The sequence below is a fragment of the Oncorhynchus clarkii genome, chromosome 10, assembly GCF_045791955.1.
Source record: "Oncorhynchus clarkii lewisi isolate Uvic-CL-2024 chromosome 10, UVic_Ocla_1.0, whole genome shotgun sequence".
Lineage (NCBI taxonomy): Eukaryota > Metazoa > Chordata > Actinopteri > Salmoniformes > Salmonidae > Oncorhynchus > Oncorhynchus clarkii.
In genome coordinates, this window is record NC_092156.1 from 45,057,794 (window position 1) to 45,073,638 (window position 15,845).

The window sequence follows — 15,845 nt, forward strand, 5'->3', positions numbered from 1 at the left end:
GACTCTGTACTGGTACGCCCCTGTATATAGTCTCGCTATTGTTTTATTGCTTCTCTTTTTTTTACATCTTATTTGTATCTTCTTTTTTCCCCCCCCTTTAAGCTGCATTGTTGGGGTTCGTAAGTAAGCATTTCACTGTAAGGTCTACTGTTGTATTCGGCGCATGTGACTAATACAATTTTGATTTGATTTGAAACGAGAGAAACCAGTTAATCAAATTTCAGACAAACAATTGTGGAGAATCCCGTAACAGTGATCTACTACTGGACACACTTCATGATGCGTCTGTCTACTCTTCGTCTGACTCCTCTAGCAGAGCCTTTTTGGAGCTGGATGTCTTTCTCATCATGATCTCTATGTCACTTCCTCTTCCTGAACATCGTTGTACACAGCTGTTCGGACCAGAGAAGAAGAAGCCATGGATTAGAGTTGGCTCATGCAGGCAGTGAATTTACCCAAGCTATGTCATGGAATTACTTTATTTGATGAAGTTAAACTGACCTATTAAAGAGGCGATATGACAAAGGTATATTGATAAAAAGAAAGATGCTCACCACCAGCCCATCCAGTAGTTGATGCCAACGATCAGCAGGGCCACAGCTAGATGCCAGCAGAAGCACATGGTGATGAACATGGTGTTATCGTGTGCCTGCAGATCCCACTGTACTCCGTTTAATGGGTACAGCACGAATCCAATCTGAAAGAGTACCCACTTTGCTCAGTTCCTCTGTGTGAGCGTGATGCGATTGACTCGTTTGAAAATGACAGTGGTTCATTTGGTGGTGGTTACTGTTCTACCTGAAAGAACCAGGAGCCTTGCAGGATGGTCATGCTGGTCCTGAGCAGTTCCAGTACGATGTTATCTCGCATGAACACCTCCAACAGGGTGATGGCCGCCCCACCAAACACCGGCACAAACAGCATGGAGTGGATGTGGGTATCCAGAGGAGGGCGCATGTGCACATGGAAGTAAAACAGGAGCCCTGGAGGGGAATGGAACATCCTGGAATATTGATACAATATGCAGATAACATCTAATCTGTCTAGTGGTCAAAGAGCAAATGAAAACAGACAATTATACTGATGGTAGGAATACCTGCTAATTCAAATCTGCCTCTAGTCTGGTAAGGGATATGTAACAAATAACATTCAAACTCTTGACACTGTACCTTCAATAAAAAAAGCCAGGGAGAGAGCAAGGCGGTCAAGACCAAGTGGGACTGGAAGCGGTGACATAGTGAGGACTTTAACAACTCCAGCGATACTGAAGAAGAGGTACATAGTGCTGTGCTGCCAGTTCATCAGCTTCACCCAGGACTGGGTCTCTCTGTTGTACAGGTGGGCATGGGGCCCATCAGGCACAAACTGCTCTGCCATGATGCCTACAGAGTGACAGGACAACATCAGGGTCAAACAGCAAGCCTCTTGCAGATCATTCAGAGGTTGAGAGATTCCATAGTGTAAGATCTTAAAGAGAGAGCAGTCCAAATAAGTGCACGAGGGAAGACACTCACCCACAAAGGCAAAGAAAATCATAAGTGTCCCCTCGATTAAGTCTATTCTGTTAAAGAACAGGGGCAGTTTTTGTCTTGCTTTAGGCTGATGCCTCCTCCAGCAGTGTCGGAGAGGGTACATCACTGACCAACACAGGCCTAACAGCAGAAAGCAGCTGCCAGGAAGGGCATGTCCCTTGAAGTTGGCCATCCTCCAGTCAACCCTGACAAATGAGAAATGTGAATTATGCATTAAATGTGAAATAAATTATAGGAAAGTTGTTTTGTGCTAAAAGTAATTACCATGGCAAATAACTGTTTGAGTAACTTTACTGTTTACATGAAACTTTAATAAAAATGTGCAAAAAGGTGTGTGTGAACTTGTCAATCATTGGCTTATTGGTGAAATCAGCAATCAGACAATATCTTCTTTAAGTCACACAAGATCAAAATGTCAAACCAGACAGTGGTTACTTCTCTTTATCTAGTTCCGGTCTGACTCAGACCAAGCCTGCAAGCACACTCTCACAACAGCCAGGGCTTAACCACAAAGACTAATATAGATGGCTTGTGCAACGTATAGTGGCAGAGTTTTAGACACATAGCAACAGTATCTGATAATAAGGCCTGCAGCAAAACATATGAATCTTAAAGGTCCCCTTAACCAAAAATGGATAGGGTCTTTGGAACCCACCCCCTACAAATAAAAATGGAAATGATTTTAAAATAGGCCCATTCAGTCGTTAGTAATCCAGATTGTAGTATTTGTTCATCTTGTGAGGTCAATTTAGAACAGGCATTGTGTACAGGTAATTCCTTCCATGCATCCAGGACAAGGCTGGATTACCGCATTTGGGGCCCTGGGGCAAATTTCCTGCAATTCTACACATTTTGCCATTGCTTATGACGTGTTCAAGACGAATAGTTTGAGAAATGGGATCTATCTCCTGGAGGGCTGGATTATCAAATGGGCACACAGGGCACATGTCCTTTTTTTAAAGAGGGGGTTGTGGGCCCCCAGGAGGTCATGGGCCCCGGAGCACTTGCTCTGCATGTCCTTTCGGTAATCTGACCCTCCACAATATTGTGGATACAAGATACAAGTTCAAACCATTTGTCTTGCAAATGGAAAAGGCCTATTAATTTGTGCAGCCCCATAGGAGAGAAGGGTAGAAAGAAGCCTGAGGTGGATCGTAAAGGATAACAAGGCAAGACAATTCTGTAGTTTGCACACCAGTTTGTCGTTTCCAGCCATGTCAGATAATTGACGTTAAAAATGTCATAAAATCTTTTGTTTGTGAGATATTGACAGCGAGTTCCTAAAAAGGCACCTGGTATTATTGTGAATGTACCTTACTAAAAATGGTGTGTTGACTATGCGCTGAGAGGCAGGCTACATTTTGCTATGTTGTCTTTACTTGAAAAGCAAGAATTTGAAAACCGGCCGTGTGAGTGATGTAGGTGATATCATTGTCCTTTAAGTCATGCTTGCAGTGAATATCGGTTTGTTATTTGTTTATTAGACTTTACACGAGGCTAAAGTGCCATCCTTTTTATTTGTTGGTTGTTACTTTCACTGTAATGTAATGTATAGTATACCTTTGGTTGGTTAAAGCTTATCGTTGTTTCGACAGAGGACATATGAATAAGGTGTGTGTGTGTGTGTGTTGACTTTAATATGCACTCCAGGATCTTAAGCACAACAAAGTTGTAACATATAGTGCAAATTGGATTCATAACATATGAATTGCAAAAAATATTTATAATAATAATAATAATTTGCCGGCCGTGACGTATTTTACGAAATGGATGATGTAATACACAAATTGAGGAAGTAGTACACAAAAAGGGGGCCCACTTTTGGCTTGTGAGTACCACTTTCAAAATTACAGGCTGATATAATCAAACGTTTGAGAGTGCATATTTAACATGGAAGAGGAGTGGTCGGTATTTCTACTTGGATTACTATTTGTCAGACAAGGTTTTCTCGACTGGTCGACCTCGCATTCGACATTGCGTAGAATATAGTATTTTTTCTGTCAATTTGTATTTTCTCATTAGAGTGAAAAACTAGGAAACATTGATTTGAAGTTTAAATGGAGCAATTTCTCCTCTTCTGTCCAGTCCTATAAATGTAGCCTTCAGACCTGTTGACATTTGGACCATTGTCGGGACAACGCCATATACTTTGGACCCTTTACTCATCAATCATGAGAGAACAATGGTTTTACTCTGCTATTCATAAGTTACACAACAACCACAAACACACAGAGACAATTTGAAATGTTCAGACCTTGTTCGTTGTCACGGCGCAGTTGGCCGACCTCTCCCTCTCAAATCAGTGAATCCTGTTAGTTGAGATGAATATTGAACTAACAGTGGCCCTAGTACCTGTGTCCACACACACACCTGCTCATCTACCTGTAGTGTAAGCATCACGTGACACCGCCCTTGCTTGCTTTGCATGACTTGACTGCGACCAAGGAGCACAGCACCCAGGGTACTATTTACAAATGGACAACACATGATATGCTTATGTTGACTATCTGTTTGTTTAATTCATATATTTTTCTTTGATCGCCTGTAATGCATCAATGGAATGATGTGAGGCACCTGCAGTGTAGGCCTACTTCAATAACACAACACTAGTTTTATATGCAAACAGTTTGATCCTCAATATAATATAGCTATTTTGTGTTAAAGTTGTCAATTTCAAAATAACCAAAATTGGGCTATTATTGGCACTAATGATGTTGAAACCCTGAAAAGGTTCACAGCACTCTTAGATGTTAGACATTTTACAGTAAAGTATTGCTGAGGTTTTTAGACGGATTTAGGTGCAATTTAAGTTAATGTGTAATCTCTAATTGTCAGGGCAGTGTGCTGAAAGGGAGAGGCTAGTATGTAAGCTAGGTTTGTAGGCCTCGAATGAACTTTGCTCCCATCGTAAAGAACGTTCTATTTCAGTCAATCAGATCAATCCAGATAAATAATTCAAGCACATACATATACAGCTTTTTAAAATACAAAAAATCATCACACTGATTAGGCCTACCAAAACCAAAATGTTCAAGGGTTCTTCAACTGTGTTAGCATTATTTGTCCTGAGAACTGTCAATGACTTATTGCTAATAATGACACAAAACGTAGAGTTATTGTATTTAATAAAGTGAATTTGTGGGGATTAGAGTATGGCACAGAAGAATTTCTTCTCCCGAAAAGGGTTCTCAGAGGATGACACTGGTATCACCAGAGGGTCCTCCTTGGCATGAGCCTCACAGAAGGCCATCAGATCAGCTGCTGCTTTGGACACCTGCACATAGAACACATGATTAACAAGGACAACGCTATCAGATTGGAGAGTGGGAGCCAATGTGCTCTATTTACAATGTAAATTGACAATGGACAGCTTGTTTGGTACCTAAAGAGATCAAAAATAAAACAGAAAAGGATATTGTGTCTAATAACCATTGTGCCTTAAACCATTCCTTGCTCACCATCATTCTTTCAATGTTAACTTCCAGTTTCAGCTGTTCCACTGTCTTGCGGGTATCTGTAATCTTAGCCATGTTATTGGACATCCTGCTTCCTCTCACTGTACCTCAGCCTGGTACAACAGTTTGTAGATCATGTATTATGTTAATGCTTTAAAGAAGAATGATCAGAATTACATTTTTTTTTATCAGTTATACAGGTATTGCCATATACCATGCATCAGACGTAAATGCCAAAGCACGAGATGGAACCATGCCAATGTATAATGGTTTCATTTGCTTGTTATTGCTGCTGCCTGGTCCTAAGCTGGAAGTGTCACAGTGAGGGCCTCAGTGGGAAGAGGTGCAGGGAGAGGCATGCATAGGCAGCGGCATTATGATTCCCTGATAAAATAAAGGTGAAATAAAATAAAAAATAAATTACCCAGGGTGTTTCTGCTAGCACTTCACCTGTTTCCCTGTTGCGTATCTGTTAATAAAATGTGCTGAACACTTGTTATTACCTTGTCATGATAGTCTTACTGTATTTGTGATGATTAAAATTAGTAGCATTAGTTCTCTTACAAATTGCATGTGAATAAAGCAAATAACAGAGGAAATTCCGCAATCACCTCTCTCATCCCTCCATAACCAATAATGTAGCTGGTCATCATGTGGCACAGTGTGGCTCTCAATGACAATTGCCCACTCGGCCCCTTCAGAGGGCAGTTTCTTTTCGTTAATTTGTCCCCAATTTCATAGACAACTGATGAACACTAGCTTTGTTTTTTACATGAACATTTACATGTAGGCCTACTACACTTTAATGAACTGTACAACAACACTGTACAACAACACATATCTCAAACTTTATAGTTTGTTGTCTACATCAGAACACAGACAAATATACACTGAACAAAAACATACAGTGCCTTCGGAAAGTATTCAGTATTTCAGTTGTATATTTGTAATACATTTGCAAAAATGTCTTAAAACCTGTTTTTGCTTTGTCATAATGGGGTATTTTGTGTTGACTGAAAAGAAAAACAATTATTTCATCCATTTTAGAATAAGGCTGTAATGTAACAAAATTTGGAAAAAGTCAAGGGGTCTGAATGCTTTCCGAATGCACTGTAAACACAACACGCAACAAAATGTCTAAGATTTTCCTGAGTTTACAGTCCACATAAGGAAATCAATCAATTGAAAAAAATAAATTAGACTCTAATCTAGGGATTTCCAATGACTGGGAATACAGATATGCAACTGTTGGTCACAGATACCTTAAAAAAAGGTAAGAGCGTGGATCAGAAAACCAGTCAGTATTGTGTGACCACCATTTGTCTCATGCAGCTCGACACATCTCCTTCACATAGAGTTGATCAGGCTGTTGGTTGTGGTGGCCTGTGGAATGTTGTCCCACTCCTTTTCAATTGCTGTGTGAAGTTTCTGGATATTGGCGGGAACTGGAACAAGCTGTCGTACAGGTTGATCCAGAGCATCCCAAACATGCTCAATGGGTGACATGTCTGGTAATTATGCAGGCTATGGAAGAACTGGGACATTTTCAGCTTCCAGGAATTGTGTACAGATCCTTGCCACATGGGGCCGGGCATTATCATGCTGAAACATGAGGTGATGGCGTCGGATGAATGGCACGACAATGGGCCTCAGGATCTCGTCACGTTATCTCTGTGCGTTCACACTGCTATCGATAAAATGCAATTGCGTTCAATGTCCATAGGTGCCAAGGCCTGCCCATACCATAACCCCACCGCCACCATGGGGCACTCTGTTCACAACGTTGACATCAGAAAACCGCTCTCCCACACGATGCCATACACACTGTTTGCCATCCGCCCAGTACATTTGAAACCGTAATTCATCTGTGAAGAGCATACTTCTCCAGCATGCCAGTGGCCATCGAAGGTGAGCATTTGCCCACTGAAGTTGGTTACAACACCGAACTGCAGTCGGTTCAAGTCCCTGGTGAGGATTACACGTAGTCTGCGGTTGTGAGGCCAGTTGGACGCACTGCCAAATTCTCTGAAACAACGTTGGAGGTGGCTGATGGTAGATAAATTAACATTCAATTCTCTACCAACAGTTCTGGTAGACATTCCTGCAGTCAGCATGCCAATTGCACGCTCCCTCCAAATTTGAGACATCTGTGGCACTGTGTTGTGTGACAAAACGGCACATTTTAGAATGGCCTTTTATTGTCCCCAGCACAAGGTGCACCTGTGTAATGACCATGCTGTCTAATCAGCTTCTTGATATGCCAGTCAGGTGGATGGATTATCTTGGCAAAGGAGAAATGCTCACTAATAGGGATGTAAACAAATGTGTGCCAAACGTTTTTGAAATAAGCGTTTTTGACTATGGAAAATGTCTGGGGTCTTTTATTTCAGCTCATGAAACATGGGACCAATACTTTACATGTTGAGTTTATATTTTTGTTCAGTGTATATCAATATTCTATTTACAACAACATCAACTGTCACTATGGACCAGAACACAATCAATCTAATTTAAGGATTCTAATTAGCCACTTACCGCAAAAACAAGACAGACAGGTTGGTAGGTCCAGGACTCCCGAGTTGAGGTGGAATGGTTGAACAAGGCAATCTCTCTACAAACAATTTGAGAGTTCCAAATGGAGAGAGATTAGTGAGTATGATGGGGAGGAGGGCTTGAATAGGTTCCCTCCTCTCATACAGTAATTACCTCTCGTTCTTCCCCCATGTTGGGCTCAATGCAACGAAAGCAGACGACATAGGGTGTGACCTTCCTCTCTTGACAGTGCCTATCATTTGATTGTCATCAATCAGACTTGTCATTTTAGCTGTTTACTTTAGAGGAGACTCGTACAATTTTGTTGTAAAAGGTTGTCATTTCATCCCCTAATCATTTTTTCAGGCAAATTTGGGTTATGCTTATTGGGTCTGATTATTTATTATAAACAAAAAATAATCTGTTATGCTCTTACATTTTCTGTTTAAGACTGTATTTATTTTGTATTGTTGTGTTACTGTACTACAGTTCTGTGGAAAAAGTAAGTGATTTGCATGTAACCAAGAGCCTTAGGCAGGAGAGGTGTCATGAGAGATAAGCCTAGTGGTTGTTTTCCACATGCTACCCACAACAAATATTTACCTGAAAGATTACAAGGGGGAGGCTTCGTACCACCGTTGTTGTGCTACACTGTGGCATACTTAAATACTTGTGTAGTACGGAGTGTTATGGTGTCTAATACCATATATTGTGTGATTAGGGATCCTGATGGTCTAAAATGGAGTGTGATGTGGAGTCTCTGAAGAGGAAGTTACATTTAGCTTCCAGTAACTCTAAGTACTGTCTGGATTTTCAGTATCTCTAGCAGGGCTTGCAGGGTTGCCAGGCTACAGCAGGGGCTGCAGTGCCTGCCTCATAGTTTAATGCCAAGTGCCTCATTAGCAGGTGTTTCCCTGCGTTGATTGGTCGTCTCACTGCAAGTAGAGTGCTTCCAACCAGCACAGCCAGGTAAAGTCCTTCAACACTTACGCTTTCTCTGCTGCAGGTTGATGTTTATTGTAATTAATCTTGCCCTGGAGGCAGAACTGAGCAGTTTCCACTAGATGGGCCAGCTGCAAAGTCAAAATTGGCATTTCCTGAAAACAAAAAATGAGCTTTTTGGTCTTAAATTTTAACCCATAACAGTCTAACCTATTAGCCCGTACAAACACATTGGATAACAGATTCCCTACATGGATCAACAGATAGTCCGCCCAGAAAATCTAAAGGAAGTTTGTTCTGAAGTGTCTGTCATATATCTGTGAGATATAAGAAAGGTTCATATAATCTCCATATATACTGTACTTCCATTCATTTTTTCAACTGGTACCAGGGGACCTTCGGACTAGACTTGTGAGACCTGTGGGAGTCTTAGAGCAAAGCAACATACATGTACATTATCGTTCAAAAGTTTGGGGTCACTTAGAAATGTCCTTATTTTTGAAAGGAAAGTACATTTTTTGTCCATTAAAATAACATCAAATTGATCAGAAATACAGTGTCAACATTGTTAATGTTGTAAATATTGTAGCTGGAAACGGCAGATTTTTTAAATGGAATATCTACATAGGCCCATTATCAGCAACCATCACTCCTGTGTTCCAATGGCATGTTGTGTTAGCTAATCCAAGTGTATCCTTTTAAAAGGCTAATTGATCATTAGAAAACCCTTTTGCAATTATGTTAGCACAGCTGAAAACTTGTGTGCTGTTTAAAGAAGCAATAAAACTGTCCTTCTTTAGACTAGTTGAGTATCTGGAGCATCAGCATTTGTGGGTTCGATTACAGGCTCAAAATGGCCAGAAACAAAGACCTTTCTTCAGAAACTCATCAGTCTATTCTTGTTCTGAGAAATGAAGGCTATTTCATGCGAGAAATTGCCAAGAAACTGAAGATCTCATACAATGCACTACTACTCCCTTCACAGAACAGCGCATACTGTCTCTAACCAGAATAGAAAGAGGAGTGGGAGGCCCCAATGCACAACTGAGCAAGAGGACAAGTACATTAGTCTCTAGTTTGAGAAACAGACGCCTCACAAGTCCTCAACTGGCAGCTTCATTAAATAGTACCCGCAAAACACCAGTCTCAACGTCAACAGTGAAGAGGCAAGTCTGGGATGCTGGCCTTCTAGGCAGTTGCAAAGAAAAAGACATATCTCAGACTGGCCAATAAAAAGAAAAGATTAAGATGGGCAAATGAACACAGACACTGGACAGAGGAAGGTTGGAAAAAAAGTGTTATGGACAGACAAATCTAAGTTTGAGGTGTTCGGATCACAAAGAATCGGATGTCTCATGGTCTGACAAACTCCGCTCTAGCTCTGTCACCACAGATGCGGAAGTGCAACATCGGCAGATGCGGTGAATTAAGACGCATCCAGTGCACAAATAAACTCAGCAAAAAATAAACGTCCCTTTTTCAGGACCCTATCGTTCAACAATAATTTGTAAAAATCCAAACAACTTCACATATTTTCATTGTAAAGGGTTTAAGCACTGTTTCCCATGCTTGTTCAATGAACCAAGAACAATTAATGAACATTCACCTGTGGAATGGTCGTTAAGACACTAACAGCTTACAGACGGAAGGCAATAAGGTCACAGTTATGAAAACTTAGGACACTAAAGAGGCCTTTCTACTGACTCTGAAAAACACCAAAAGAAAGATGCCCAGAGTCCCTGCTCAATTGCATGAACATGCCTTAGGCATGCTGTAAGGAGGCATGAGGACTGCAGATGTGGCCAGGGCAATACATTTCAATGTCCGTACTGTGAGATGCATAAGACAGCGCTACAGGTAGACAGGATGGGCAGCTGATCGTCCTCGCAGTGGCAGACCACGTGTAACAACACTTGCATAGGATCGGTACATCCGAACATCACACCTGCGGGACAGGTACAGGATGACAACAACAACTACCCAAGTTACACCAGGAACGCACAATCCCTGCATCAGTGCTCAGACTGTCCGCAATAGGCTGAGAGAGGCTGGACTGAGAGCTTGTAAGGCCTGTTGTAAGGCAGGTCCTCACCAGCTGGACCAGACAGGACTGGCAAAAAGTGGTCTTCACTGACGAGTCGCAGTTTTGTCTCACAAGGGGTGATGGTCGGATTTGCGTTTATCGTTGAAGAAATTAGCGTTACTCCGAAGCCTGTACTCTGGAGCAGGATCGACTTAGAAGTGGAGGGTCCGTCTTGGTCTTGGGCGGTGTGTCACAGCATCATCGGACTGAGCTTGTTGTCATTGCAGGCAATCTCAATGCTGTGCGTTACAGGGAAGACATCCTCCTCCCTCATGCGGTACCCTTCCTGCAGGCTCATGCTGACATGACCCTCCAGCATGACAATGCCACCAGCCATACTGCTCGTTCTGTGCGTGATTTCCTGCAAGACAGGAATGTCAGTGTTCTGCCATGGCCAGCGAAGAGCCCGGATCTCAATCCCATTGAGCACGTCTAGAACCTGTTGGATTAGAGTGTGAGGGCTTGGGCCATTCCCCCCAGAAATGTCAGGGAACTTGCAGGTGCCTTGGTGGAAGAGTGGGGTAACATCTCACAGCAAGAACTGGCAAATCTGGTGCAGTGCATGAGGAGGAGATGCACTGCAGTACTTAATGCAGCTGGTGGCCACAACAGATACTGACTGTTACTTTTGAATTTGACCCCCCCTTTGTTCAGGGACACATGATTAAATTTCTGTTAGTCACGTGTCTGCGGAACTTGTTTAGTTTATGTCTCAGTAGTTAAATCTTATGTTCATACAAACATTTACACATGTTAAGTTTGCTGAAAATAAACGCAGTTGACAGTGAGAGGACGTTTCTCTTTTGCTGAGTTTTGATATCTCTATCTTAAAAACTTATTTGGGATTGGTGTCTCATCCATGGGACGGTTAACCTAACATAGGTCTAATGTAATTAGCATGAGGTTGTCGGTAACAAGAACATTTCCCAGGACATAGACATATCTGATATTAGCAGAAAGCTTCAATTCTTGTTAATCTAACTGCTCTGTCCAACTTTCAGTAGCTATTACAGTGGAAGAATACCATACCATTGTTTGAGGAGAGTGCACAATTTTGAACATGAAAAGTTAACAAATTAGGCACATTTTAGCAGTCTTTTGAATTTTGAACAGAAATCAATGGTTCATTGGATCAGTCTAAAACTTTGCACATACACTGATGCCATCTAGTGGCAAAAAAAATCTAAATTGCACCTGGGCTGGAAAAATACATTATGGCCTTTCTCTTGCATTTCAAAGATGACGGTACAAAAAAACTGTTGGTTTTTTCTTTGTATTATGTTTTACCAGATCGAATGTGTTATATTCTCCTACATTCCTTTCACATTTCCACAAACTTCAAAGTGTTTCCTTTCAAATGGTACCAAGAATATGCATATCCTTGCTTCAGGGCGAGCTACAGGCAGTTAGATTTGGGTATATAATTTGAGGCAAAAATTGAAAAAAAGGGGTGGATCCTTAAGAGGTTTTAAACTAACATAAATATAAAAATATTATGCGAATTAGATTTCCGTGGGGGGTGCAGAAATTGACTCTAGGGGTTTAAGATTAGGGTTAGGCATTAAGGTTCTCAGTGTGGTTAAGGTTAGGTTTCAAATGAGATTTTGTGACTTTGCAGCTGTGCCAGTGACCACTCTGCAGACTCTGCAAATCAAATCAAATTGTATTTGTCACAAGCGCCGAATACAACAGGTGTAGGTAGACCTTACAGGGAAATGCTTACTTACAACACCCTAACCAACAAAGCAGTTACAAAAAAAAGTTATAGATATGAATAACAAATAATTAAAGAGCAGCAGTAAATAACAATAGTGGGGCTATATACAGGGGGTACCGGATGCCTCTAGTACACGAGTCACCCCAATAAATTTCAACCTACTTCTCTGCTGCTAGGGGCATTGTAGGAAAGATCGGACCAATGCGCAGCGTGGTAAGTGTCCATATTTTAATGAAAGATAACTGAACACAAAAAGAACAGGAGAAATAAATGAAAACCGAAACAGTTATGTATGGTAAAACACAGACAGAAAACAACTACCCACAACCCATAGTGGGAAAACAGGCTGCCTAAGTATGTTTCTCAATCAGAGACAACGATAAACAGCTGCCTCTGATTGGGAACCATACCAGGCCAAACACAGAAATACAAAAACATAGAACACATAGAGAATGCCCACCCCAAATCACACCCTGACCAAACTAAAATAGAGACATAAAAAAGGAACTAAGGTCAGGACATGACAGGCATAGGTTGAAAGTTTGCCCATATACATTTTGTCTGTAAAGTAGAGATGTTTTATTTGATTGAATTGATGTTATTTTATAAAACTTTTACTCTAGTGTATCCATGGTGTAATGATATGGCAGTTACCACAGTAGTATGAGGGCTATGCAGCTGGATGGGCCATTCAGATGTTTATGGGTTAAATAACAGCAGTTCCATGTACATTTGATGATACAGTATATTGTGCTGAAATCCATAATCCACACTGAACTGGATGAATTCTGTAGACAATAATGACGGCCCATTGTCAGACAATAACTTGTTCAGAATACACGTGAGACTGTCCAGGTGCATTTTTGCAGTTGTTCCTTACTCCATACCATGCTGCCTATCCATTTCCATTAATGTTTAGTCAATTAATATATTCCAAATATATTTTTTAAAGCTGTACTTAGTTTTAAGGCCTGTTATTATGAACTGACCGGAACAAAACATATTTCCTGTAACAAATTCACATAGGCAAAAACACTACCGGTCAAAAGTTTTAGAACACCTACTCATTCATGGGTTTTTCTTTATTTTTTACTATTTTCTACACTGTAGAATAATAGTGAAGACATCAAAACTATGAAATAACACATATGGAATTATGTAGTAACCATAAAAGTGTGGATCAAATCAAAATATATTTTACATTTGAGATTCTTCAAACAGCCACCCTTTGCCTTGATGACAGCTTTGCACACACTTGGCATTCTCTCAACCAGCTTCATGAGGTAGTCACCTGCAATGCATTTCAATTAACAGGTGTGCCTTCTTAAAAGTTAATTTGTGGAATTTCTTTCCTTCTTAATGCGTTTACGCCAATCAGTTGTGTTGTGACAAGGTAGGGGTGGTATACAGAAGATAGCCCTATTTGGTAAAAAGACCAAGTCCATATTATGGGAAGAACACCTCAAATAAGCAAAGAGAAATGACAGTCCATCATTACTTTAAGAGATGAAGGTCAGTCAATACAGAACATGTCAGGAACTTTTTGAAGTTTCTTCAAGTGCAGTCACCAAAACCATCAAGTGCTATGATGAAACTGGCTCTGATGAGGACCGCCACAGGAATGGAAGATCCAGAGTTACCTCTGCTGCAGAGGATAAGTTCATTAGAGTTACCAGCCTCAGAAATTGCAGCCCAAATAAAAGAAAACCCCTTGAATTAGTAGGTGTTCTAAAACTTTGGACCGTTAGTGTATATTAATGTATTGTCAAGACACAGGATATCATCATCATGCGGCCATAGACTGTCTTGATTGGCAGACTCTCCTGTTAGCGCGCATTTCTTGCATGATCTCAAACCTCATGATAATTACGCACTGCAATTCCTAGGAATGGGTAGAAGTGTATGGTGAGTGAGGTGACAGGATCTCTACCTCTAGCACCAGCCCTAGCACACACAGTAGTATCCAGAGATGTCTTTTCCCCATGAGCTTAAAAGAGGCGATATTTGATTCCAGCCATGAACTTGGATCTGCTTCCTGTTTTCTTGGTGTAGTCCCAAACAGTGAGGCTGCAAACCTTTGTCCCAACCAAGGAAGAGACGCGGTTGATAATATGGACGTCAATTCAACACCTATTCCACGTTGATTCAACCAGTGCATGCCCAGTGGGCGGGTAGGCATCAAGGTACTCTCCCGCGCAAATGTTCTCGCAATAATAGTGACTGTCCTCCAATATGCACGCACAAAACTTCACGCCGTCTGCTTCTTTCAAACTATAGGGTTCTCGGCATTGTGCGCTGCGGACTTCAAAGCACAAAAGTGGTCCGAAGCAGAACGATCATCACATTCATGGTTGCCTTGTGTGGACAGAAGGGGTACAGTTATCTCCTTAAGTGACCAGTGTGTACCATACACTCGCGTCAGCTGTTGGCAATTGACCCTGTCTTCTTTGTTCAGTACCACATGCGACTTGTCTTCATGGCCATGCAGAGGCCCAAAGGCACGAGCCCACCAGAGAACTTCAGTTTAGGTGCATCAAACAGAAGGATGATGCGGTCGACACGTTCTGCAAACCAGCGCAGCACTGCTGGGGAATCATATCCTAAAATAAGAAAGAACAGCACAGTAATTTTATGAGTGCATTAAAACAATGGGGGAAAAGTATATGAATAAGGACAACATGTATAATCCCAGTGGACCTCAAATATTGTATTGGATTGAGTGTTGTTAGCAGCTCCACCCATAGATGAATATCTCCACATATATGAATCCATCTGTCCTCCCATCCCATACATACTGTAATTTAGTGTCATCATCCATTCTGCTTCAAATCAACACCAGCTCGTCATGGCAAAATGCTAGATGGATACGGTATGTGCAGTAGGCATGCACTATTGACACGTTTTTTCATATCAAACAGTTTATTTGAAAATAAGGTCTTGACGATGACGGAGGTGAGCACGCAAATCGTTGAGGCAGCCACGGTGTTTTGGTCGATGATCGTGGTTGGGTTTACTTATTTGTTTGTTCATTTTTGGATCGCAAAAAAAAAGAAAACATCTGAGCTACTGAATATTAGGGACACATTACCGGACTGCTTTTGTCCTAAAATTCTGTCATCAGCAGAATATATACTACTGTCGGATTTGAAACCGAAGCAATGGGACTGTGCAATGGAGACACAGGGGAGGTGAGCCGGGACACTAGTGCGTTTCAGAAGGCGAGGACTCCGTGCCCCTCTGCCGGGCATTTTCCTCCCCAATGTGCTTTCACTCGCCAACAAAACCGACCAGCTACAACTTTTGACAAAAAAATGACTTTTATTCACCTTGTGAATTTGCCTCAGTCATTCTGGCCGGAGTCTACATTGCGCTGGGCCCCTGTACACATACAGTGCAACAGCTACTGGTTGATCAGACGCAGATCACAGAGTTGGAAAGGAAGCACCCGGATTCTACTTTGAATATCATGGGGATTTTAACCACACCAGCGTGTGGTTAACCACACAGGAGCGTCCCAGATACAAAGAATTTGTGAAATGTTCAACGAGGCAAGAAACAATTCTGGACCCTGCTTACAGCACTAT

The 15,845-nt window shown here is 41.5% G+C and overlaps 2 protein-coding genes across 4 annotated transcripts; both read right to left on the minus strand.

The window, feature by feature from the left end:
- Window positions 1–55: 55 nt before the first annotated feature.
- LOC139418572 (transmembrane protein 45B-like) lies at window positions 56–1,711 on the minus strand. Of its 2 annotated transcripts, XM_071168140.1 has the most exons (5): window positions 1,515–1,704; window positions 1,170–1,382; window positions 799–983; window positions 555–697; window positions 115–392 (listed from the first exon to the last, which is right to left on the minus strand). In XM_071168140.1, exons 1-5 carry the CDS (start codon window positions 1,702–1,704, stop codon window positions 290–292), a joined length of 834 nt encoding a protein of 277 aa, XP_071024241.1. In that variant the 3' UTR covers window positions 115–289. The 2 variants fall into 2 exon arrangements, with proteins under 2 accessions (XP_071024240.1, XP_071024241.1); XM_071168139.1 differs by having other exon boundaries at window positions 56–392; window positions 1,170–1,711.
- Window positions 1,712–4,677: 2,966 nt separating this feature from the next.
- LOC139419587 (guanine nucleotide-binding protein G(I)/G(S)/G(O) subunit gamma-8-like) lies at window positions 4,678–7,594 on the minus strand. Of its 2 annotated transcripts, none has more exons than XM_071169557.1 (3): window positions 7,523–7,594; window positions 4,991–5,138; window positions 4,678–4,806 (listed from the first exon to the last, which is right to left on the minus strand). In XM_071169557.1, the coding sequence occupies exons 2-3, from the start codon at window positions 5,072–5,074 to the stop codon at window positions 4,678–4,680; spliced, it is 213 nt and encodes a 70-aa protein (XP_071025658.1). In that variant the 5' UTR covers window positions 5,075–5,138; window positions 7,523–7,594. The 2 variants fall into 2 exon arrangements, with proteins under 2 accessions (XP_071025658.1, XP_071025659.1); XM_071169558.1 differs by having other exon boundaries at window positions 4,991–5,100; window positions 7,523–7,557.
- Between the last annotated feature and the right edge of the window lie 8,251 nt (window positions 7,595–15,845).